At 34.4% G+C, this 24,084-nt stretch overlaps 1 protein-coding gene across 1 annotated transcript in view; it reads right to left on the bottom strand.

Moving 5' to 3' along the window:
* PLXDC2 (plexin domain containing 2) overlaps positions 1 to 24,084 on the bottom strand; it is a 426,852-nt gene that overhangs the window by 18,379 nt on the left and 384,389 nt on the right. The window contains exon 13 of the mRNA XM_081299629.1: positions 6,780 to 6,940. Coding sequence (XP_081155755.1) covers positions 6,780 to 6,940 — 161 coding nt within the window. The remainder of the gene's footprint in view (positions 1 to 6,779; positions 6,941 to 24,084) is intronic.

Genomic DNA, 24,084 nt, shown 5'->3' with positions numbered 1-24,084 from the left:
GAAGAAAAGGGAAGGGGCAGAGGATTAGCAAGGATGGTGGAATGTGATGGACATCATTATCCAAAGTACATGTATGAAGACACGAATTGGTGTGAACATACTTTATGTACAACCAGAGATATGAAAAATCATGTTGCATACATATAATAAGAATTGTAATGCATTCTGCTGTCATTTATTTAAAAAAACTATATATATATATCTTTATAGACCTCTGGATATATATATCCAGAGGTCTATAAAAGTCTTCATGATAAAATGATGGTAATAATAATCCTACTTATTATCAAATTGCAAGTGGAGACATAAAGATCATAACAAACTCTGATATCCTCAGCTATTTGATCAATACATATCTTTTTAGTTAGTTTGATTTTGTTAATGGGGGTTAAACCTGGGGTGCTGTATCCCTGAGCTTTATTCTCCCATCCCTTTTATTTTATTTTTATTTTGAAACAGTGTCTCTCTAAGTTGCTGAGGGTAGCCTCGAACTTGTGATCTTCATGCCTTAGCCTCCCAAGTCGCTGAGATTACAAGCATGTACCACCACACCCGGTAGATCTTAGTACTTAAAAAAAAGTAACATTTTATCAAACTTTTTTTTAAAACTAAAGATCCAATGTGAAATCCAAACCTAACTTAAAATATGCTCCTCATCTATTTCTACTTATTGGAATGTAAGCTCCATGAGTTTATGAGGGCAAGGATTGGCTTTTGTCTGGTTTGCTTACTATTGTATCTTGGGTGTCTGATATCTAATAGGAGCTGAACAAATATTAAATAGATGAATGAGTGAATAGTCAATATGCCAGTTGGCTTTGGTAGATTTCTCCCTCTTCAAGTTTCTAATTACTTCTCTTTTACTCTGCTGAAAATCAGTTGATTTCTTACTTAAAAAAGAGCAAAGAATCAAATGCCTTTCTAATTCCCCTTTCTCAGTAGTTTTCTTTAAATCAGCATCCTGCAAGAAATACATTGTATGAGCCATATAGATAATTTCAAAAAATGTCCAGTAGTCACATTAAAAAGTAAAAATAATTGAAATTAAATTCAATAATGTATTTAAGCTGATATAACCAAGATATTATCATTTTGACATTTAAATTTATATAAGTTATCACTGAAATAATTTACATTCCATTTTATTTTGTACTCTAACTTTAAAATCCAGTGTGTTTTTGTTAGCTTTTCATCACTGTGATCAGAACATGTAACAACAACTTAGAGGATAAAATGTATATTTTGAGTCATGGTTTCAGATGTTCAGTCCTTGGTCAGGTGACTCCATAGCTTTGGACCCAATGTGAGACAGAACATCATGGCAGAAGAGTGTGGCAGAGGAAAGCTGCTCAGGACATGTTAGCCAGAAAGTAAAGAGAGAGTTCAGTTCACTAGAGAAAGAATGCAAACCCCAAATGCAAACCCCTAGCAATCTACTTCTACCAGCCAGAGCCTACCTGCCTACAATTATCACCATCAATCCATATCAGTGGATTAATCCATGACCAGGTTCTACCTCTCATAATCTAATCATTTCACCTTTGAACATTCTTGCATTATATCACACATGAGCTTTTGGGGACACCTCGTATCTAAACCAAACTCAGTGTGTATCTTATATACATGTCTTTCCAGACATTCAACAGTGTAAACACTGATCTCTGTGGCCTATATTCATGCAACAATGAAGTCTGTAATAAATCATAGAATTCATGCCTAGAAAAGTTCAGCAATCATTAGCTTTAACGTAGAACTTAAGGCACAAAGAATTCTCCAAAGAGACCCTAGTTTTATCAAAATCTATTAAAAATAAAAGAATACTAGTTTATTTCAATATTTATTCTCTGTTAGTTTGTTTCAAGATAATAAATAAGCATTTTAAAAAGATTTCAAAACATGTATAATATGATGGATTTTGGTCAAAATCAGACACCCTTTTGAAAGTAACTGGCAAAAGCCAGATGGATAACAAAAAATGCAAGCTATTCAGTAAAAAAGTCAACCAAAATGTTCAGTCTAAGAATAGAGGAGGATGATGGAGGATTGTAGAAGATAAGTTAGTGAAAAATAGACTATTCTGCCAGATTGGATAGACACTGGATGTTTGAGGAGGATGGCGCTCTTATCCTTACCCTGTACATGAAGACATGAGATGTAAACAGTCAATTCACTTGCTTAATTATGCAGTTTATAGGGGAAATGATTTGCTTTACTATCTAGTTTCCTTCCTACAAATAAGAAGTTTAAAAGCCAAGGCCCATATAAACATTTTATATAAAGAAGAGCGTCAATGTTCACAAAATGAATAATAATCAGTATATATTTTCTGCAAGAATAAAATACATAGGTAACAGCCACTGTCATTTTTGTCATCACTTGACTATTAACAACAGCTATATGAATGAGTCTACACCTTTGGGTAATGATTTTGGCAATATTTATTAAATGCCTTTTAACTGTTCTTTTCCCTTTTTTCTATTTTGGGGAAACTGTTCTAAGGAAATAATATATGTCCTTAGATATACATCATCCTACACTTCTACTTACAATATATAAAAATTATCTTAACAAACGGATAGGGCAGCCTACTGGTTAAGGGTGTGGTCTCTGGAGTTGGAGAGGCTGGACTCAAATACTCACTCCACTAGTGACTGAATGCCTCAGTCTTCTCGTCTATGATATTAAAATAATTCTAATACCTCATAGGGTCTTCATCAGGATTAAATAAAAGGATAAGTGTAAATCAAAACTATTAGTGAATTTAATGAATTAATGAATTTAATGAATTAGCTGTTATCATTAATACGTTTACAATGCAGCTCATTATCATAGGGAAGAGCCCATTTGAGAAAGAGGCTCTGTAACATTGATTTTGTTAGCTCTGGTACATTCACAAGGGCAGAGGCATTAACTTTCATCACAGAATATGAAGTATCTAACACAGGAATTAATTTATACAGGTGTTTATTGCAACGTGCATTTCACTGTGAAATATTCAAGATACACATGGGGTCATAGTTTTGATATCACTAAAATTAGGGCATACCTTACAGACAAGGATGTGCCACAGTTTAATTGGTAATGCATGATGTATCTTATATTTGATGCAGTCTGTGTTCAACAGAAAAATGGTCTCGAAAGATACTATCCCTGTCCTAATCTCCAAACCCATCCTCTTGAGATAGGGAAATTATCCTGGGTTTTTCAGATGGATCCAGTGTAACCACCAGGTGTTTTATAAGAAGAAGGCAGGAGGTTCAGAGTTAGCAGTTGATGTGATGGCAGAAACAGATTTTGGAGAAGCCACAAGCCAAGGAACACGGGGCAGTCTCTAAAAGCTAAAAAATGGCAAGATAACAGCTTCCTTGAAGAAGGAACTGATCTTGCCAACACCATGACTTAGTGAGCCTGAATTTAGACTTCTAAACTCTAGCACTGTAAAATGTGTCATTTGAAGCTGTTAGGTTGTGGTAATTTGTTACAGTATCAATAGGAAACTAACACACAGTGTTAAATTAGGGTGAAAAAAAGTTATTTTTTACTTCTCTGCACATGTTAGGCCATTCTGCTTTCTAAATTACCATTCTGCCAGCCTAAGAGGCAATCAATATAAGCTATTGAATGAAAGTTGCATGGAATGTTTACAGCCATTGCAATCATGTGTACAAAGAGTTCATAATAAAATTTACAAAATGTCACTTGAAAAAAAATGAACATCAATTTGCATTGCATTGAAGTTACAATGATATTAAGATGGGCAAACATCAAATTATGTATAAAAGAATTCCAGGATAAAATTAATTATAATATTAATAGTGATTGATTCTGCCTAATAGGACTATAAATGACTATCCTTTCACATTTCTGCACTGTCCTAATTTTCTAGGAGTGGTATCATTTTCATAATGGAAAAACACATCATTTTTATTTTAAAAGTAGACAGAAGTATAACCTGATGCATAAAATGCAAAGTAAGAAGATTGCTATAAATGATCACATTCTTTATGTAGCAACAATTTAAATCTAATTATTAATTTTATATCTTCAAAATTTTAGGTCTGGCAGGTCCCAAACCATGCAGTCATCATGGGTCTATGTTTGGATTTTGCAAGCAGTGGTTCATTTTAATAATAGTAAAGTTATGATTATCACCTTCCAGAAATCCTTTGCCGACCAGCCACTTGAGCTGCATGACTATAGCCAGGATGTGAAGGTAATGATGTTAGCTGACTCTGGCAGTGGGAAGCCTGCAGAATGATTCTGTGTCACTTACATGTGGAAAGATGATAGTGACTCTGAGAACTAAGACTGTTTGAACTTGGATAAGTCATTCCACCTCTCTGAGTCTCAGGCTTTCTCTGTGTTAAAAGGGTATAGGACTAAATTATGTCTACAATTCCCCTCTCTCTAATATTCTACACATGAAGTATGTGGTACATCTTACATGTAATGAATCAACATTTGTATATTTATATGTGCATGAACAAGCTCCCTACACATTGAGATTGATTTAAAAGGGTCAATGCAAACCTGGCGGGTGGCACACACCTGTAATCCCAGCTGCTCAGGAGGCTGAGGCAGGAAAATTGCGAGTTCAAAGCCGGCTTCAACAAAAGCAAGGTATTAAGCAACTCAGTAAGACCCTGTCTCTAAACAAAATACAAAATAGGGCTGGGGATGTCACTCAGTGGTTGAGTGCCCCTGAGTTCAATCCCTGGGACCCACTCCTGCCAAAAGAAGAGGCCAATGCAAAAGAAAAATACCCCTGCTATTTTAGAATTTCATTTTGTAGTCATACAGGGATTGCTGTAAATGCTTTAACTAGGTTCTCTGCACTGTACAATTTGCTGCTAATACAATTCTCTTCAGTTATTTCATAGCCTACTCTTTTTCACAGCACCAGAAGGCCAATGTCTGGCTGGGCACTGAGACTTTCAGCTTGTCATTATCTGCTCTTTGAGGAAAGCATTCAGAATCTCAGGTAAGATGTCCACTTTCTTCTGTGAAAATGGAGCCATTAACCAAACTTAATAACAACTTTCCAACTAAGTTCAATGCCTGATAATTTACCAATACCTATAATATTAAATAAGAATGTCATTTCTGGAATATGTCTTATATAAAATTTTAATGGAAGTTTAAAATGCAATTGGATATTACTTATGTATTTTTTCCAGGAAATATTGATAGAATACCATACTATTTTAAGAAAGAAATTTGACTTACATAATCCAGATCTGAAGGAATTTATCAGTCTTAAAGGGTGGAATGAATTATGCACAGATTTAGCTCTAATGCAAAACAGGAAGGTAAATGTCAGGGAACAGTACTGGTGTATTGCTAAGGATAGAGTTTCAGAGTTGGAAGAGAGATCGTGTCCAGCTACCCAGACAGGAGATAGTCTAAGGAAACTTATGGTATCAAAAGTTGTTTGGTTCCTGAATTCAAAAGTGAGATAGAAGGGGAGGGATTTATTGGTGGAGAAAATAGAATGAGCAAATGTCTTTGTGGCATGGAGCATTTGGGCTGTATATGGAGAAGTGCTAAGATTGACATATGGCATTAGTTCCAAGTCCAGGTAGAGAGCCATAGGATAAAAATTTAAATGATAGATAAGATCTGGATTGTCAAGACCTTGAAGGAGACCACACTTTATTCTGCAGATAGAAGAGACACAAATAGGACTTTAAAGCAACTATTAAATTCATTTGCATGTATTCATCCCTGTTAGAAGGGGCAAAGGTCATTTTAACTTTGTATTTTAAAAGACTTATAATTTCTCAGTCAGCAAAAATTCTAAGCAACTTTTCTGCATATGATCTAATGAATTAGAATTGAACTCTAACATGTTTGAAACTCTGCAAGAGAAGATTTCTTTACTCTAGTATTGCTGGTATGATTTAGTGTTGGAAAAGGAATGTCCCCTTGAAGATGCTGGAGTGAAAGCTGTTCATACAGGGGACACAGGAAACCAACCCAGTCTTGGGGATAAGAGAAGTGACCTACTCACACTGACTTTACCCACTGGTTCCCCTTTATCCCTCTAAGTTCCTTAGTTTCAGCCTTCCAGACTGGAAGCTTTCTGTGAGGGGCTTGGCTCTGGTCCCTAATATAGTCCTTGGTCCTTCTACCTGTTTGTTCCTGGCACTGGTACTACATCTACTTTCTGTACATAAAGAAAGCACTGATTCAACAGGTCTTCTGTTTTAGTGTGTGTATGAGTGGGAATGTGTGCATTTTATACACACTTATAAATAACACACACTATGCAAAATGGCAATAGCTCGTACCATCATCTTTCATATCTATCATTCTCTAAAGAAAATCCCCCCTTTTTTTTCAAAATAGTTTGTAAGTATTTTGAGAGCAGGCCCACCATACTGTATCATAAAACCAGCCAACACACAATTAGTATTTATACATCAAATGCTTTAAGTCAAGTCCAAGAGCCTCCAGGATATGCTGGTTTCCTCCTAGGATCAGGAAAACAGCTGGTTAACATATATGGTAGAATAGGACCAAAAATGTATGGTTTCTATTTTCCTTTAGATCTGTAACAGGCGAGATAGCTTGTTTCTTTAAAAGCTTCTGAGAAAAGGGATACTGAACCCATCATATGAAAGCAATCTATCAATATGTAAGCATGTGTATGCATGTGGGTGAGATCAGCCAACTTGAAATTGACAAATCGTGTGCTAAATATTAAATGCAGGTGGAGTTAGCAAATGGATACAGTTCACCGACCGCCATGGGTTTTATATGCTATACTTGGCACTTACCTCAATGAAGAAGATACTGGCTGCTGATGTTGGATGGTGATACATATAGACTGTCACAAGAACGCCGGCAACTATAATGAGGACCAGAATGAGGATTCCAACGATGAGGCCGGCATGCAGGGTCCCCCCTTTCTTCTCAGCTGCACTGTCATCTGTCGAAGCTGAAAGAACATCCCAGCTGTCAGGGCCTTCAGATGTGAATCCTTAAGTTCACATTTTCATTTGTTCAGAAATTTATGTTTTTAATAAAGTAACACAGATTTCTTTTTATTTCCTGTTCAATTTTTCTTGTCCATAATACCAATTTTAGAGGTTACGTGGGTAATGAAAACTCCATATTATTAATGAGTAAAAATAAATGTATAGTTTGAATCTGTTCAATAAAAAAGTATTTATTCTAAAAGGATTATAAATTTAATTTTATTTTTTTCTCATTAAATTAACAGTTTCCTTAAAAAAAAAAAATGAAAATGAATTACTTTTCAGGAGCTCCTCTCTCATTTTCTTTAAGAAAATTGCTTTTTTTAAAAAATAATTTTCTTTAAGAAAATTTCAAATGAAGAGTACCCAATGGCTCTTGGTGGGTGACACATTTCAGAAAATCTGAGCATGAGATCAAAGTATAATTTTCAAGGTCTGTTTTAAACTGAATTGCTCTTTAAAAGTATAACAGATGGATGCTAAATGACCCTCAAATAGTTTTATTGCTATCTAAAGGGAAAAACCACAGCATATGAAAATATTCCACTGTGCCACAGTCTGATAGCATTTTCTCTAACTTCTATTGAGATGCCTGCCACTGGGATGCACATTTTCAAAGTTAGAAAGAGGAGGAATTTAATTTCTAAAGTAATAACTATCCATCCCAAAGTCAATCAACCAAATAAAACTAATCTCCAAAGTCCTCTCTTGTTCTAAGATTCTGTAATCTTTGATGATTACTCAGGCATTCGGAGAGCTTCCCAAATTATGTGCAGCAGGTAACTGTATCCTAGTAGATAATCTGATTGGTATTTTTGAATCATTAGATAATTCCTTAAGACCCACAGATGTTCCAGAACAGTGGTTCCCAATCCTTTCACTAACAATTCCCCTCTGTTATTTTTTATGCTCTGTCTCTATGTTTTAAACATTTTTGTATATTTAACCTCATTAAATAAGCATAAATTTATTTATTTTATTTTAAATTTTCATTAATAATAAATAAGCATGACTACCCTATCAGAACAAGAGGTCCATACAAACTTACCAAAGTCTGGATAAAGCAAAAAAACATGAGCTCCTTATTCCTTCCACCATCCTTTATATTTTTGTTCACTTTTTGCTTGAGACTCATTGGTGTTCAGTAGTCCTTCTCCCAATCTAATGTTCAAAACCCTCTAAGTCTCCCTTACATAACAGAAATTTACTAGTGAAAGAGTATCATATTTAAAGAGTAACTCGTAATATAAACATTCATTTATAATGTGCCAGGCATATTTGCACTGCTTTGCAAATATCAAATCCACAGACCCAAAAGGTAGGCATTATTGATTCCCTTTTGATAGATGAGGAATCCAAGGCATTGGGACATTAAGAGCTGTACTAAGGTTACAAAGCTATTAAGATGGTACTGGCTCTAACATAAGCAGGTTGGCCTCAGAGCCTGAACTCTGAACTTCTAATCAATATTTCTTCAATTAACAATGAGCTGTAAGTACTTCCCTTTCCTCTTACTTCATGTTATGCATTCTGGGAAAGAATTCCAAAAGAATCTGTTGGTTTCAAGTCAAGGAAAATTAATTTAAAACATGGTCTAAGAATTAACATTTTTGCCTCCTGGAGGGCAGAGGCTATGGCTGCCTTGTCACTTCCCAGGGACTGGGGCTTAGGTCTGTATGTATATCTATCAAAATTACTTACATTTATGTTTGATTGAAAAGAAGGAAGGAGAAATAAAAATAAAGACTGTTGAAAATGGGTGACAGCTTTTGAAATGGCCATTTCTCCAGTAAAAAATCAAATGAGGATATAAGAATGACTTATCTATCTGGTCTTTATTTCCCTTATCTCCACAATGTGGTCAATAACAGTAATTACCCCATATCATTGCTGTGAAAATCCAACATTTAATACATAAAAAGTTCTTAGGAGAGTGCCTGGTATGCACTAAGCACTTCATTAATGCTAAACTATTACATTATTATTGTAGTTTTATATAAAGCAGACTGAGGCAAATTGTATGGTTGGACTCTTGGCACTCATGGCACCATATAAACTATGCTTTTGCCCTTAACATTTATTGCTTTAAAAGCTTGACCTCCTTCTTAAGTATGCTTATATGACTGCATTTTGTAAATTTGGCTTTTTTCTTATTTTTACAAGATTATGACACATTACTTTCATGGGAAAATAAGATTAATTTAAAAATGTGACTTTGGGGAAAATGTGACAAAAATATCTACTTGAGTCAAAAGGGAAGTCTTCAATGTTTCTTTGAATCCCAATTATAATTCCAGGCAATGGTCTTCTCAGCCCTTGCTCTGGCCTCCCTTCCCTTTTTCTTTCTCTTCCTGTCTTTATCTATTCTTCTCTACCTCTTTTCCTCTCTCTATCCTTCCTTCCATCCAGTAGGCCAGCATCTGGTTGTATTTCTGGGATTTGTAGTCTTTTATACACCGCCTGCCAATTCTTGGCCTCATGTTTTTCTGTGTGTGCAGTTCAGTTCAAGGTGCTGGTGAGTTGGTCTCAAGCTGTCACCACCTAAGTAGACCAGAGGGCCAGAATGTGTAGAGGAGGCAGCAGGCAAGAGGCAGCCCTCCCCAGGTAGAAAGAAGAGAGCAAGGGACATGTTTTATTCAATAGGAGCCCTTGTCAGAACTAAGATGATCTTTGAAATGCAGGCTCTAGGTTGTAGATATTGGGGCTATAAAATAAAACCAGATTTGCACTTTAAACATGGTAAACCTCACCCATTCTCTCTATTAGGCATACATATTTTCTTGTACCATGATTAGTTACTCATATTTCTAAGAATAAAATATCAGAAATACTGGAGTTATATTCTCTCTCTTTTAAAACTTTCTTTTATGTTCCTGTTTTAGAATGTTACAAGACCTGGTCATGTCTAATGCAATCTTTACAGCATCTGGGTTGTTACTTGCCAAATAAGCATTTCATGATATTTTTAGAAGATGATCATTTAAATAAAATAAACAATTTTCATGTATTCTCAATATTACTAAGCAGTTGACAAATATTTAGAAGTCTATAAGTGTCATATGATTTCATGATGGCTTGTAACTAGAATAAACCATGCAAGGAGAAATGTAGGAAATTTAATTCCAAAATATTACAGGAGTATCTATTGGTCACATGCTAATACTTATCTCAAAATTCTTCCAAGTGATCATTTAAATGGAGTGACCAAAATATTGCTGGCATATTTTTTAGGAAACATATTCTTCTATTTTTATATTATTTAGTATGTATATGTATTTTATATATATATAAATATTTATTTGCTATTGCAGTGATTTTATAATTACTTCCTACACAGCCCGGTACCTTTATTCCAACTGCTTTCTAAGGACTTTAGAAATCCACAGAAACAGGTATAGAATGGACTATAGAAGGTTTCTGTACCTGAAGGTAAGGTAAGCACCCCCTTGATTTAAAATTTTCTCACTATTTGGTTTCCAGTTTAATATCACCACTTGATCAAATGGTACAGATTTTGCATATTTATGGGCATTGAGAAAAAAAATGCATGGATATTTTATGTTAAAAAGGATAAGTGCTTTAAAGCAAAACTGAAATTTAAAAAGTATAACCAAACCAAGAATCCAGTAATTCCCATAAATGAAATTTAGTTCATTCACCCCAAGGGCAGATGGCTCAAATAGATGGATTTCGCTGCTTCAGAAGGACAATAATCTAAGATGTCAGCTTTGGAAACAGTCATTCCTGTGACTCCACCGATTGTTCTTTTGGACTGGCACACAGATGTGGGTCAAAGAAAACTCTAACCTTACTGCAAGTACAGACTTCTGATTTAGCCTATCACAGTCTACTTGGAATTATGGACACTATTTTAAAAAGGTCAGAAGGAATCTAGTCTTGAGGCACAAATTCTTATTCTGATTTTAGAAATATTTTATGCTCTTTCATTCATGTCTAAACGTGAACTAAAACCAGTGATCTTTCTCATACACACAGTATCACGCACAGGGGAATTCTAACCTTTAACTTTTCTTTAGTCTTACATTGTGTATTAAGAGGAATTAACAACCAAGGACATTAGAACACCAAAAAATGGCATTTAAGTCACAAAAGGAAATATGGAGGCATATTTTAAAAGTCTACCAATGAACAAAACTTAAAACATAAATGAAGTACAGAAAATCAATTGCATTAAAGATAATAGACTCTCATCTGATCCACTGAGTGACCCATGTAGTAATGGTGGCTTTCCAATACTTTATAAAATGAAGATATATATTCAGACAGAGAGAGGCCTGCAAACATTATCACATCTATCAAAGCAATCTGCCATTGTTGGGTAAATTTTAGTTACTATATCAGAGAAGACAATAGGTTTATAAAAGGAATTAAGTACACATTGAAATATATTTAAGACCTTACATGATATGTTAAATTTCCTACATTCCATGCAATGTTTATGACTGTATGTATGGATATGAAGAATGAAAGAAACAAGGAGGTAGAACGATTCAAGAAAGAAAACTTATTATCTGCTTCTTCAAAGTGTGGCATTTAATTTTATAACTGTCTCCTTACTCTTCCTCTGACTTTTCCCCCAGTGTTTACAAACATATGGCACTGATATTTTGTATTTATAAGCATAATCCTCTAACATGGTAAAAGATCTTAATATAGTGCTAAAGTGATCGGTACCTATTATTAAATCCTGCCAGTAACTAAAGTCCAATATTAAAGTGAAACAAAAATAGAAATATTCCTTGTCTGAAGTTTTATTCACTTTAGAACTAACTCTGTTCCTGGCCTGAAAGTGAAGCATTACAGCCCATAAATTCCATAACATATTAATATCCTTTGGGGGATCGAGAGCCTGATGGGTTGGACAAAATCTTACACAAATTTGCTAAAAATCCATGAATCTTACATAGACGACGCCAGAATGTGCTTTTCTAAAGCTTCAGAATGAAGTTAAGCTATAAATGCTTAAAATGCTCAACTTTGGATTAAAAAACACACAGACAACTTTCCCCATGGAATATTATCTAACCCATTTATAAGCTATAGCATATAATGGAAGAAAATCAAGTAACAAAAATTTTAGCTCAACTGACTTTCCTTTTTGAAAGTTTGTTTCTCTTGTAGCTGGTCTGATTTTGTGGCTCATGCATTTTTCTCTCTCAGTTCTTTAACTTACTATATATATGATCATGACTTTGACTTCATTCAGAGTTTTTCTTGATATTTACATATATTTTCTAATCTTTAAAATTCTCTAATTCCTCCATTTTATTAATCATGGTATTACTATTTTCTGGGTGTTTAGCAATCTGTCAATATTGTTCAGGGACTAGAGTGCTTGAAACTTTCATACAAGGTATACATTATTCACAACATGTATCACTGTATCCACATGTTCCTAAGTCACATTGTCCCTTTGACATTGTCATTGGAGGGATTTGGGTAGCTACTGTTAAAAAGATATGAAAATGGGCACACAACCACATCTAAGTGCCTCACATATGGTGAGAACAATGTCTGAAAAAGGCAATGGCCTAGCTTTTACGTTTTTTTCTTTCTTTTTTTCCCACAGCCTGTACTACTACAGGGAAGGTGTGAAATTTCATTTAGGGAAACATATAAAACATTCTGAGCTAAAAGAGCTTAGAATACAGCAATCATTAAGAAAAAAAATAATCTGCTACCTCTTATCTTGAAAAAATAAAGCCAAATAAAGTTTCTGTGAAATTATATTACAAGAAAATGCTTGATTCTATCAAAATGAGGGGTTTGGGATAACTGTCACTAAATGATAGCCTGCTTCTAGCCTCATTAAGTGATTGGTGATTTTATGCATGTTTATACATAATCATCTAAGACTAGATTTATAGCATTTACAGCAAATATAAGACCAAAGATAAATCTTTGTAATAATCTATTATTGTTTTTCATTTCTTATGTGCTACTCGTTGAAATAATCTACCTATACCTCTAGTATTAATATTAATCAAGATCTTTATAAGCCTTAACTTTTACATTTTTCCCAACATTAATTTTCTATATAAAATTATCAATTTTCTCTATTTAAAAATATGGGAGTTCAAAACACAATTTGAGTCAAATGTATGAAAGATGATATATCATGAGCTATGTAATGCTTTAAATAATCAATAAAAAAAGAAAATAAAATAAAAATAAAAAAATTAAAATTCTTTTAAATTAAAAAATATATATATTTAGAGATTATTTTTGAAAGATAAAATGTTTCTACTTCTACAAAATAATCTATAGAAAAGAAATCCACAGAAAAAGAGTTTTTCCACTAAATATGAAACTGAAGGGTTTCATGGAATGGTTTCTTCTTTAATTCCCTACAAAATCCTTCCAAGGATAAGACATTTAGATTTATTAACTGCAGAAAATATTTAGTAGAGTTTCCATAGAGTATATTCATGTGAGTGTGAACCACCAAAAGTAAGGTTGGTAAAGTACTTTTATGTTCGAGGGGTGCAGAACAGAATGATTTTTCATGCCATTTAATTCCATCCATTCTCATTTCAGCAAAAAGAGATAATTTATGTGTAAATACTAGGATGATCACGAGGAATTGTTTACTGCACTATCAAATTTATCAGGTTTTCTGAACATGGGATAAGAATTTTCTTTAAGGCTAGGGCATGATTCAGTGATAGAGCACTTGTAAAGCCCTGGATTTGATCTCTAGCACCAAAAACCAAACAAACAAAATACAAAATACAAAAATAAAGCCCCCAAAGCCTCTTAATGGTGTGGAAAGATTCAGTTGACATGAAACCTTTGGGGCTTCCAGGGAATGGCATCTAGATCTCACCTTGCCTGCCATACAGGACAATCACCTGTTCAATTGTGTCTCCTCTTCTGTGAAATGGGCACAATAGTGTTAACTATGAAAAGAGAAGATGCTTCTCTAGCTCTGGCCAGTGCTCCATGAAAAGATTGCCGATATTAGTATTACTCATACTAATTGCTTTCCTACTCATTACTGTACTTCACTACATTGATTTTATTGATATTCTGAAAAACTCTATTATAAATAGTAATTATGGTTCTATTGATTACTGCCTCAGTCCTTCCAATCATGGCTTCATTACCAGGGCAACATGAGGACTCTTGAAATTAGTCATGGAAATGGGGTACACCTTACTAAACTTAAGGACATGCTGGATAAAAGCACAGACATGCCAGTGAATAGCTTTTCCAGTGGCAAGATACTGTACAATACACCCATGTCCAGGGTAGTCCTGTTGCTGAGGTCCAGTAGAATATCTAAATAAATCAACTCTTTAGTTCTTAAACGTAAGTTGCTTCTTTTGAAAACTGTAGTATATTAAATCAATCTCCCATCACTGATGCCAAATTTTATGATTAAAATTAAAGATAACCTTTAAGTCTCCCAAGAAAGCATGGATTAATTTAGTTGCTGTAGATAATACTTTGTGTGTGTGTGTGCTCGCGCACACATACACGAGCATGTATGTGCACATGTTGCCTTGAGGTTGAAATTGCCATCCTTGATGCATATAAGAAACACAAGATCCTTCTATTATTTGCTAGGGTTGGATGTATGCTACAACTCTGAAGGAGGAAAAATGAGCAGGATATGATAGAATCTGGTGGGAAATAACCACTATCCCCTAAAAAAAAGTACAACAAACAATAGCTGGGTAAAAGCCTTGAGTGTCACTGAATTTCATTTTAAGTGTGTATTACTAGAATTAATAAAGAGCACCACACATATCAAGACTAGAAAGAAAAAAAAAAAAGAAAGAAACCACCAAGTACCAGCTTTGCAAGGTATTTACATTTCACACCTTAGTATCAATACAGGCAAACTGTGGTTTACCTTGTGTCTCTAACAGGGATAGAATCAGTACCTGCTTGGGAAGAGGGATATCATAAAATTGTGCTTATTGTTCATTTATCTTTAGACCCTGGCGTGGATAGAATATGGTTAGGCTAGAGAGTGGCACTAGGCCTGACCTACCCTGTTCAACCAAATCAGTTTCACAAGAAAGCTCAACTGCGTGGACCTATAAAACTCCCACGAGTTGGACAGTTGCAAGGGCTAAAGTTTTAAAGTGTCAGAGGATGGAATTAGCGAAGCAGGAAGGCTCTTTCCTACTTTAAAACTCTGATTTAGCAAAATTGGTGCTATTTGCATTTTTTTTTTGAGAATACTGGATAGCTTTAAAAGGAGCAGAATGACCCCACAATGGCATGCACAGTCAACTGGGTGGCATCAGAATTGCCCACTTACTAGGATTGTGATGGAGAACTATGTTCCTTATAAGCTATGTGATCCTGGGCAAATTACCTAAACCCCTGTGCTTCTGATACTTCATGTGTGAAATGAGATTATAAGAAGACTTTGTGCATAGGGTGCTATAAGATGGAATGAGCTAAACATGCCACATCTGTAGAAGACTGCTGGTCTACCTGTAAATAGCCCAGTAACTGCTAGATACATTTATCATTATTACCAACTACATGGCAAGGTTCTCTGAATAATTTAGAACAAAACATGAATCAAATAATTGGAAATGTCAAATTTTATACCTACTAATTAAGGAAACTGGTTCAATAACGATAAGCCTTTTTGATTTACTGGAGAATTTCAGGAAGTTTCGAAGAATGTATTTATGAGAATTATTAAGAAATGAGATCAAGTTTATAAGAAGCATATAAAAATACTTCTTTTCTTTCTTTTTTTAATAAAAATAAAATCTGCATCCTTGAAACGTATGGATCTTAAGTGTACTATTTAACAAGTTTTAATAACTGTGTATAGTGGAGTAACTACCATGCAAATCAAAACATGGAATACTTCCATCTCCCCAGAAAGTCCCCTCTCACCCCTTCCAGTCAATCTCTACCAACCCTTGGCCACAGGAAATCTGTGTGCTGACTTCTGCTGTTACACGTTAGTTTTGTTTTTACATGGATTTCATATAAATTAAATTATACTAATGTTATTGTAGATTATATTTGCATTTGCATGGATTTTATACAAATGGAATCACATTGCACATACTCTGATATGTCTGGCTCTTTTGTTTAACAATTATTTTAAGATCTATCTGGGTCATTAGTTCATCCTACTTTCTGTTGAATAGTACTTTGCATAAGTATAAATCAATTTGTTTATTCTTCTGGTGATGGACATTTTGGACTGTTCCCAGTTATTGAGAGTTTATGAATACATTCATCCTGAATATTCTTATATAACTGTGTGTGTGTGTGTGTGTGTGTGCGTGCGTGTGTGTGTGTGTGTTTATGTCCTTTCTTGGATAAATGCATAGACATGACATTTCAAAAGGCCAGAACTTTGTAAGAAGCTGTTGGACAGTTTTCCAATGTGGCTGTACAATATTACACTCCAGTCAGTGATGTGAAAGAGTTCAAGTAGCCATATCCTCATCGATATTCCTGTCGTGTCATCAGTATTAGCTCTGTGCCCCAGAGCACCATGTTCTCATCAGTGTTACTACTGTGTAGTGCTTGGCCATCGTCACAGGTCTGCAGTGGTTTCCTGTTTATGCTTTGGTTGTCTTTTTGCTTATTGGTTTTTCAGGAGTTGTTTACAGTTTCTGGATAAAGTCCTTCCTGATATATGAGTGTAATAACCATTTCCTCCTGTGTGTGACCTGCCCTTAGTTTTCTTGACAGAGTTTATGATGAAAAAAGGATTTTTAATTTTGATGTTTAATTTACTATGTCTAAAAAAATTAGTCTTCTGAGAGGATATTAAATTTATTAAACTTTTCAAAGAATCAATTCATGATTATGCTAATATTCTCTATCATCTATATTTCCTTTCTTCTACTCTTATTTTTATTATTGCCTCATTTTCTTAATATTATCATTAATTGACAAATAATAGAGACATTTAATTATTATGGGGCTTAGTATACTCATCGTCTTAAATTTAAATTGGAAGCTTGAATCATTAATATTAAACACATTTTTCTTTCTAATATAGACATTCAGAATTATAAATTTTCTTCTAAATAATTTTTATGAGCATTCCACAAATTTAGGTCTCTTATATCCACTGTCATTTCATTGAAATATTTTCTAATTTTCCTTAAGGTTTCTTGTTTTATTCATATATTATTTAGAAGCATTGTTTACTTTTTGCATATTTTGGGATTTTCTAGATATTGTATTTTCTCATCAGCTTCTTTAAGATATAATTGATACAAATTGCATATATTTACAATTTGTGCAATGATGTTTTGTTAAATGTACATATTGTGACACAATTAAATCAAGTTGATTTATATGTCTGCCACCAAAACCACTTATCAATTACTTTTGTGTTAAGAATATTTAAACTTGATCCTTTTACCCATAGGTATCATGTTTTTAATGACATTCTTTGATTCTTTTGTAATAAAAGAATATGGTCTATATGACATCAATCTTTTGAAATTGAAGATGTTTTTATGGCTCCATATATGGTCTACCTCGGGAACCATTTCATGTATATTTGAAAAAAATTCTATATTCTGTAGTTTCTGGGAATAATGCTCTATAATTACCAACCATATTTGAAGTGAGTAACAGTCAAGTTCAAAAATACAGCTTTCCTTATTTGGGGAAGGGATATTTATTTTTGATATTTTGGTAATTTAAAAAATTATAATGTTTTCCTGATGAACTCACCTTTCTTTCAGTTTTATATTTTCTTCCTTTCTCTTAATACATTTGTCTTTAAGTCTATTTAGTTTGATGTTCGTACAGTCATTGGAAGCTTAGCTTTGCTATGGTTATGTTTGTAGTATATATTGTTTTATCACTTTACCTTGACGCATTATTATATCCTTATGCCTTTTTATGTATACTTCTTATAAAAACATATAGTTAGCTGTTGCTTCCCCTATCCTTTTTTTCTTTCTTTCTTTGCAGTTCTAGGAGTAGACATACTAGGTCAGTGCTCTATCACTGAGCTAGAACCCCACCCTGGACCTTAGTTTTTTAAAAGTCAGTTTGATAAACTATATACTTGAGTATTATTTACACTTAATATAATTAATGGCCTGGGTGGGTTTGCTCTACCATTTTGCTATGGGTTTCTTTGTTCCCACCTTTTTTTTGTGATTTCTCTCCTGCCTTCTTGAGGTTAAACAAATATTTCTTAGAATTACACTTAACACCCCTCTAGTGGATTTTTACCTCAACATTTTTATATTATTTCTTTAGTGGTTGCTGAGCATAATGGTAACATGTGTTAAAATCACTTATGGTTGAAACTTTATCCAGAAAGTTGTTAATTCATTATTGTAGCTGAAATAATAACATTTGGCTAAAGTAGCTTCTACCACTGTTATGAATTAGTGTTAAATAATTAACTCCTGCCCTGACTACCTAAGATATATTTAAAATTTTGCATGGTGTAATTTGAGCTCTGCAGAAAAAAACTACAGCAAAAATGAGTCTTAATGGAACAGCAATCCATTGAAAATCTGTTAAAAAAGATTAGACTAAATTTACCATTTAATGGATTAAACTACCCACTTTAAAGCATTATGTCTTTTCAAAAAAGCCATATCTTTTCTCTCTACCAACATCCTCTTTCCTGTTTCTTTCTTCTTTCTTTCTCTTTTCCTCCTTTCTATCCCTTCCTCTTCCTCTCTTCTATCCTTCCTTCTCCTTCCTTCCTTCCTTCCTTCCTTCCTTCCTTCCTTCCTTCCTTCCTTCCTTCCTTCCTTCCTTCCTTCCTTCTTAAAGTGTACCAGGATATTAAATAAGTAATAATGATCTGATATTCAGGCACATATGAACAGGATTCAGTGTTGAAGTCATATAACCTTGAGGATGATCACTAAGGTCAGAGGGCTCCCAAAACACCCTGGCAGGCCCTTTTCTACCTGTAGGGGGCTCCCTTTCCCCCAATAGATATTTTATGGGTTTTCTTAACTCCTAGATCCCACATTCTGAGCTGTCCCCACTTACCCTACCGCTTTATCTATTGGAGATACTTTCCAAAATCTACAATGGATACCCCAAACCATGGATAGTTCCAAATCCTTATACACACTATAGTTTTTCCTATATAACCTGAAGCATTGCTATATGGTACCAGGATTAATCAATCTATCCTTCCATATTTTGTACCCCTTTTTTGCATCACTGCTCTTGTATCTGAACACACACACTGCAATATTGAGACAGTTGATCTTATAGTTGAGAGGACTAATGGATGGGTAGTATATACAATGTGAATATAGTGGACAAATGATGATTTGTGGGTTGGGTGGGATAAAATGGGTCAGTGTGAGATTTCAGTAAACTACTCAGCATGGCATTCAATTTAAGACTTAGAAGCTGTTTGTTTCTGGAATTTTCCATTCACTATTTTTGGACCATGATTGACCCCAGGCAACTAAAACTGTGGAAAAGGGGCTACAGCATACTGAGAAAGAGCAACCTTTGTTCAAATCCCATAACTTTTCCCTCCTATCTACCTCCTCTCCTACTTCCAGATATATCACTTGACTCTCCATCATCTCTTTTTCTTCTTTATGGGTTCTTTCTCCTCAATACCTACAATAAGTAAATATGCTCCTAAAATAAAACATCATCAATGTAAAAAAAAAAAAAAAACTTCTTCTTCCCTTTTTATTTTATTTTATTTATCGAGTTTCTTGAAAAAGTCATCTTTGTTGACATGAATTTCCTTATTTTCCATGGACTTCTCAATTTCTGACTGAAGCTGTACCACCATGGATTGTAGAACAATCCAGTCAAGGTCAACGGCTGTGTTCATATTACCTAATCTAATGGCCACTTTTTTGTTTATTCACTTGACTTGTCTGTAGCATGGGTGGTGTTCAGACCTTCCTCTTCCTCCTTTGGTTTCTGTGATAACCAAACCCTTTTGGTTTCTCCTTAACCTTTTTTTTTTTTCAGTTTTCTTCACAAAATTTCAAAAGCTAGTTTCCCTTTTTATCCTAGTTTTTTTTTTCATTTTTATATCTTTCTGCTATCTTATTTGTCCTTATAACTCCAATCATTTTATCTGATGATATCTAAATTTATATCTTGCTCTCATATTTCTCAAATGAATTTCACTCATATAGACAAATGCCTATTGAGCATTTTCATTTTGGTGACCCCCTGGGGAACTTCAAAGTTAACAGACTCAAATTCAGTGTATTGTCTTCCCCACAAACAACTTCTTCCTACAGTCTTTAGTAAACAGCCATATAGTCCAACCCCACCCCACCCCAATTAAATCCAAGATCCAAGAGTCTATTCTTAGTTACTTAATCACATAAATCACACAATCACATGAATCAGATATTAGTTATTTATGTAGGTTCTATTTCATTTAAAACATTTCATATGTCCATGCTTTTTTTCTTATTTCCATTGTCAAATGCTATTTTAGCCCTTTATTATTTCTTCTGTGGATTACTGGTGTTATCTCCTGTCCTGTTTTCCTATACTTAGTCTTATCCTTTCACAACTGTTCCCTACCTACAACCATGTAGACCTTCTCCTGGCACTTCCCTGACTACATGGTTCCATGGTTCCCAATGTCTTTGAGATAAAGTTCAAGCCCCCTTGCCTGGCACAGAAAGCCATGAGTAATAAAGCCCCAACTTACCTCTCTACCTCACCATCCAGAATTACTATATGTATTTCTTCACCTCTTTGGAGTTGCCCACATTGATCTGAGCGTTATTCATGCTTCTGAACCTCCATCTATGTTGATCCCTGCACTGAAACCCCTTTTTTTCTACCTCTTCTCCACAAAGATCCCACCCCTACTGCAAAACTTAGATCAGGCATCACAGATTTCTCACTGCTTGGGTTTTATTTAGTTGCCTTTTCTCTGCCTTCTCACAATTTTTCCTGAGCTATCTTTGCATTCTTCACATCATACTTAATTATAGATTTACTTCTCTTTGCTGTCCATTGGCCACTTGCTTATTTGGTGCAGACGCTAGACTTTGTCTAACTTTGTATCTCAAAATTCTAATAATGGGGCTGGAGATATAGCTCAGTTGGTTCAGTGCTTGGCTTGCATGCACAAGGCCCTGGTTTCAATCCCCAACACCACACACACACACACACACACACACACACACACACAGAAATCCTACTAATGGACCTGGTTCTGAGTAACTTAAGAAATGTTTCCTAGCCAAGAAAGATTGTGCAAGCCTAGAATCCCAGAGACTCTGGAGGCTGAGGAAGGAGGACCACAAGTTTGAGGCCAGTATCAGCAATTTAACCACAGCCTAAGTAATTTAGCAAGACCCTGCTTGAAAATAAAAAATAAAAAGGCCTGGAGATGTTACTCAATATTAAAAGCTCTTATGAGTTCAAATCCCAGTACAAAAAAGAAAAAAAAAATGTTTCTTAGGGGCTCACATATGCCTGGCAAATGCTCTACCACTTAACTAGATCCCCAGCCCAAGAAATGTTTCTTGAATAAATCAAATTAAGTTAAATCAAATCATTATCTAATTTAATCTAATTCTCTAGGGATATACATTTTCTATTAGTAGTACAAGGCTTTCATAATGCATGCATACTTTACATTTAAAAAAAACTCTAATAACTACATAGGTCTGATACATTGTCAAGATATACCATAGAGATTGAGCAGCACAAAACCTACGTCTAGGAACACTCATAAGTCCCTGGTTTCAAAATCCAACAGTATAAAAATTTCTTTCCTCTAGCAGAATATTCCCAAGCTTACATATGTGACAGGAACAGCACAGATAGAAAACAGGTAGAAGAAGAGCACAGAAAGGAAAGTAGCTACTGATCAGAGGGATGTGGGAAGACATTCTGCCAACAGCAAATGTAAAGTATATTTAGAGCTACTTCTTGGAAGCCACATTTCCATTTTTCTATGAGAGGCTCTGCTGCATTTTTTTATCCTGTGTTCTATTGGCAGCATAAACTAACTACAAATCCTGTCTACAAATCAACATAAAGGGGAAAAATATATTTCCATGTGATTTTTCTTTTTGCTTTCTTTTCTTATTCTCAATATCAGTTTTTCAAACTATTAAGTCAAATCATGACTTTGCAACTTTTGCAGGTAAAAATGGTTTTAAAAAATGAGTAACTTCATATAGTTTAACAAAATGCAGAAAACATAACTATTATTACTAAAAATACATTTTCATACAGTTTCAATGGACTAATTTTCACATGCTATATTTAAATTAGTTATGACATTTAAAAGATATAATGCTTTCAGGTACCTTGCCTCTGAAGAGCAAGATTCATTCTTTTCTTTTTTATACTGGGGATTGAACTCAGGGGCCCTCGACCACTGAGCCACATCTCCAGCATGTTTTTGTATTTTATTTAGAGATAGGGTCTCACTGAGTTACTTAGGACTTGCTGTTGCTGAGGCTGGCTTTAATCTCATGATCCTCCTGCCTCAGCCTCCTGAGGCACTGAGATTGCAGGCATGCGCCCCATGCCCACTGCAAGATGCATTCTTTATATGAAGATAGAGATAATTTCTTGGTGCCAACAAATACAGTCTTGTTTCAGGAAAGTCATGAAGTGAAGGCCAATTGGCAGAGTGAAACTAAGATGTGTCATTCTTATTTTGGGAAATCTGGAAGAAAGAAATCAACAATTCACTCAATGCTGGATTTTCAAAGTATGGTTCAGAGGGTGGTAGTGACTGCATTATTGAGTCTGTTAGAAGTGCAAGTCAATCATTTGGGCTCTACCCTTGAAATACAGTATGAGAGTAAGATTTTCATGTGATCTCTTAAAGCAATGATTGGGATGCTTATCCTTTAGGAAGCACTGATCAAGCTCTCAACTTAATGTCACACTGTAATCCCTAGGAGCAAAAAGTTAAAACATCTTCACTCCTGGGATCTAGCCCTGGAGGTTAAGATTTAATTGATTTAGGATAGTCTAAGTTCTTCATTTTTATACACTAGAGTAGAAAATGAGATAAGAATAACCAGGTGAGTTCAATACACAGAAAAGGTTGAGAACTACTACTCTAGACAAAGGTTTAAGAGAGACAATCCTGGGGAAATCTCAAAATATTCAAAAGTGTAAGAACTTTTCACTATTGAGTATATATGTACTTAGAAAAGAGTTAATGCTAACTCAGTGCAGCCAATCAAGGCAATAGATAAAACTAAATACCAAGATATCTTACAGATTTAGAAATGGAAAGTGATAGCTATTCAATAGCCTGTCAAAAGGAAATAACAGTTTCCCTTTGCTTGTAAAACTGTGATCTACCTACACTAAAGAATTGATAAAAAAAAATACTAGGAAAGGAAGGAAAAAATAGAGAAAGATATGTTGTTTTGATGATTTAAGTATGAAAGTCAAAAAATAATTCAACTGAATGATAAATGAAACACTAGACTAGATAGTAAAAGTACAACCTTAGAAGCATTTTGGTGACAAAGTCAGAATAATGTTCTAACATTTTACCTTTGGACAAAAAGTCTTACGACATATTCAGAAAAAGGAAGGTGAACACAGCTTTAAATCAACCATTCCATAGTAGTTTCCAAGTTTCTGTTACCTCTGAAATTAATTGCTTAGCAAATTTGTGCCTGTGTATTGATTGAGTCATGTTCTGTGAAGATGGCAATTTCGGCATCTCCTTGACAGAAACCTTACCCTGACTTCCAAAATGCAGCTTTTCAGAGTAAAATTTAGTAAAATTCTCATCAATAGGAAGAAATGCAAACACAGTAACCCCTGCTTTCTAAACCATGCTTAACTCCAATGCTGTTACTTTAAATATTAACAATTAAAGATTTATGTTCAATATTTTTTAAAGAAACAAATAAATCAAAGGAAAGAGGCTTTAAAGCAATCAATAGAGAATGTAATTTTTGATGCTCTGATAAATCTGTCAACAAATTTTAAATAATGAAGTCGGTTCAGGATTTTCTAGATTTAATAAATTTAACATCTACATACAGTAGAATGGTACAATAATTCAATTTGCTCAATTGAGTTGAATCTGATTGAAAATTTTACTTCTCAATTAAAATCTCTTGTCATTGATTCAACTTGCAACCTCCTCTCAGCCCTGGATATTACTTTA

The sequence above is a fragment of the Spermophilus citellus genome (assembly GCF_964194105.1).
Source record: "Spermophilus citellus genome assembly, chromosome: 6".
NCBI classification, from domain to species: Eukaryota; Metazoa; Chordata; class Mammalia; order Rodentia; family Sciuridae; genus Spermophilus; species Spermophilus citellus.
Note: the sequence above shows the minus strand (reverse complement) of the source record. Positions and strands in the feature narration are given on the sequence as shown.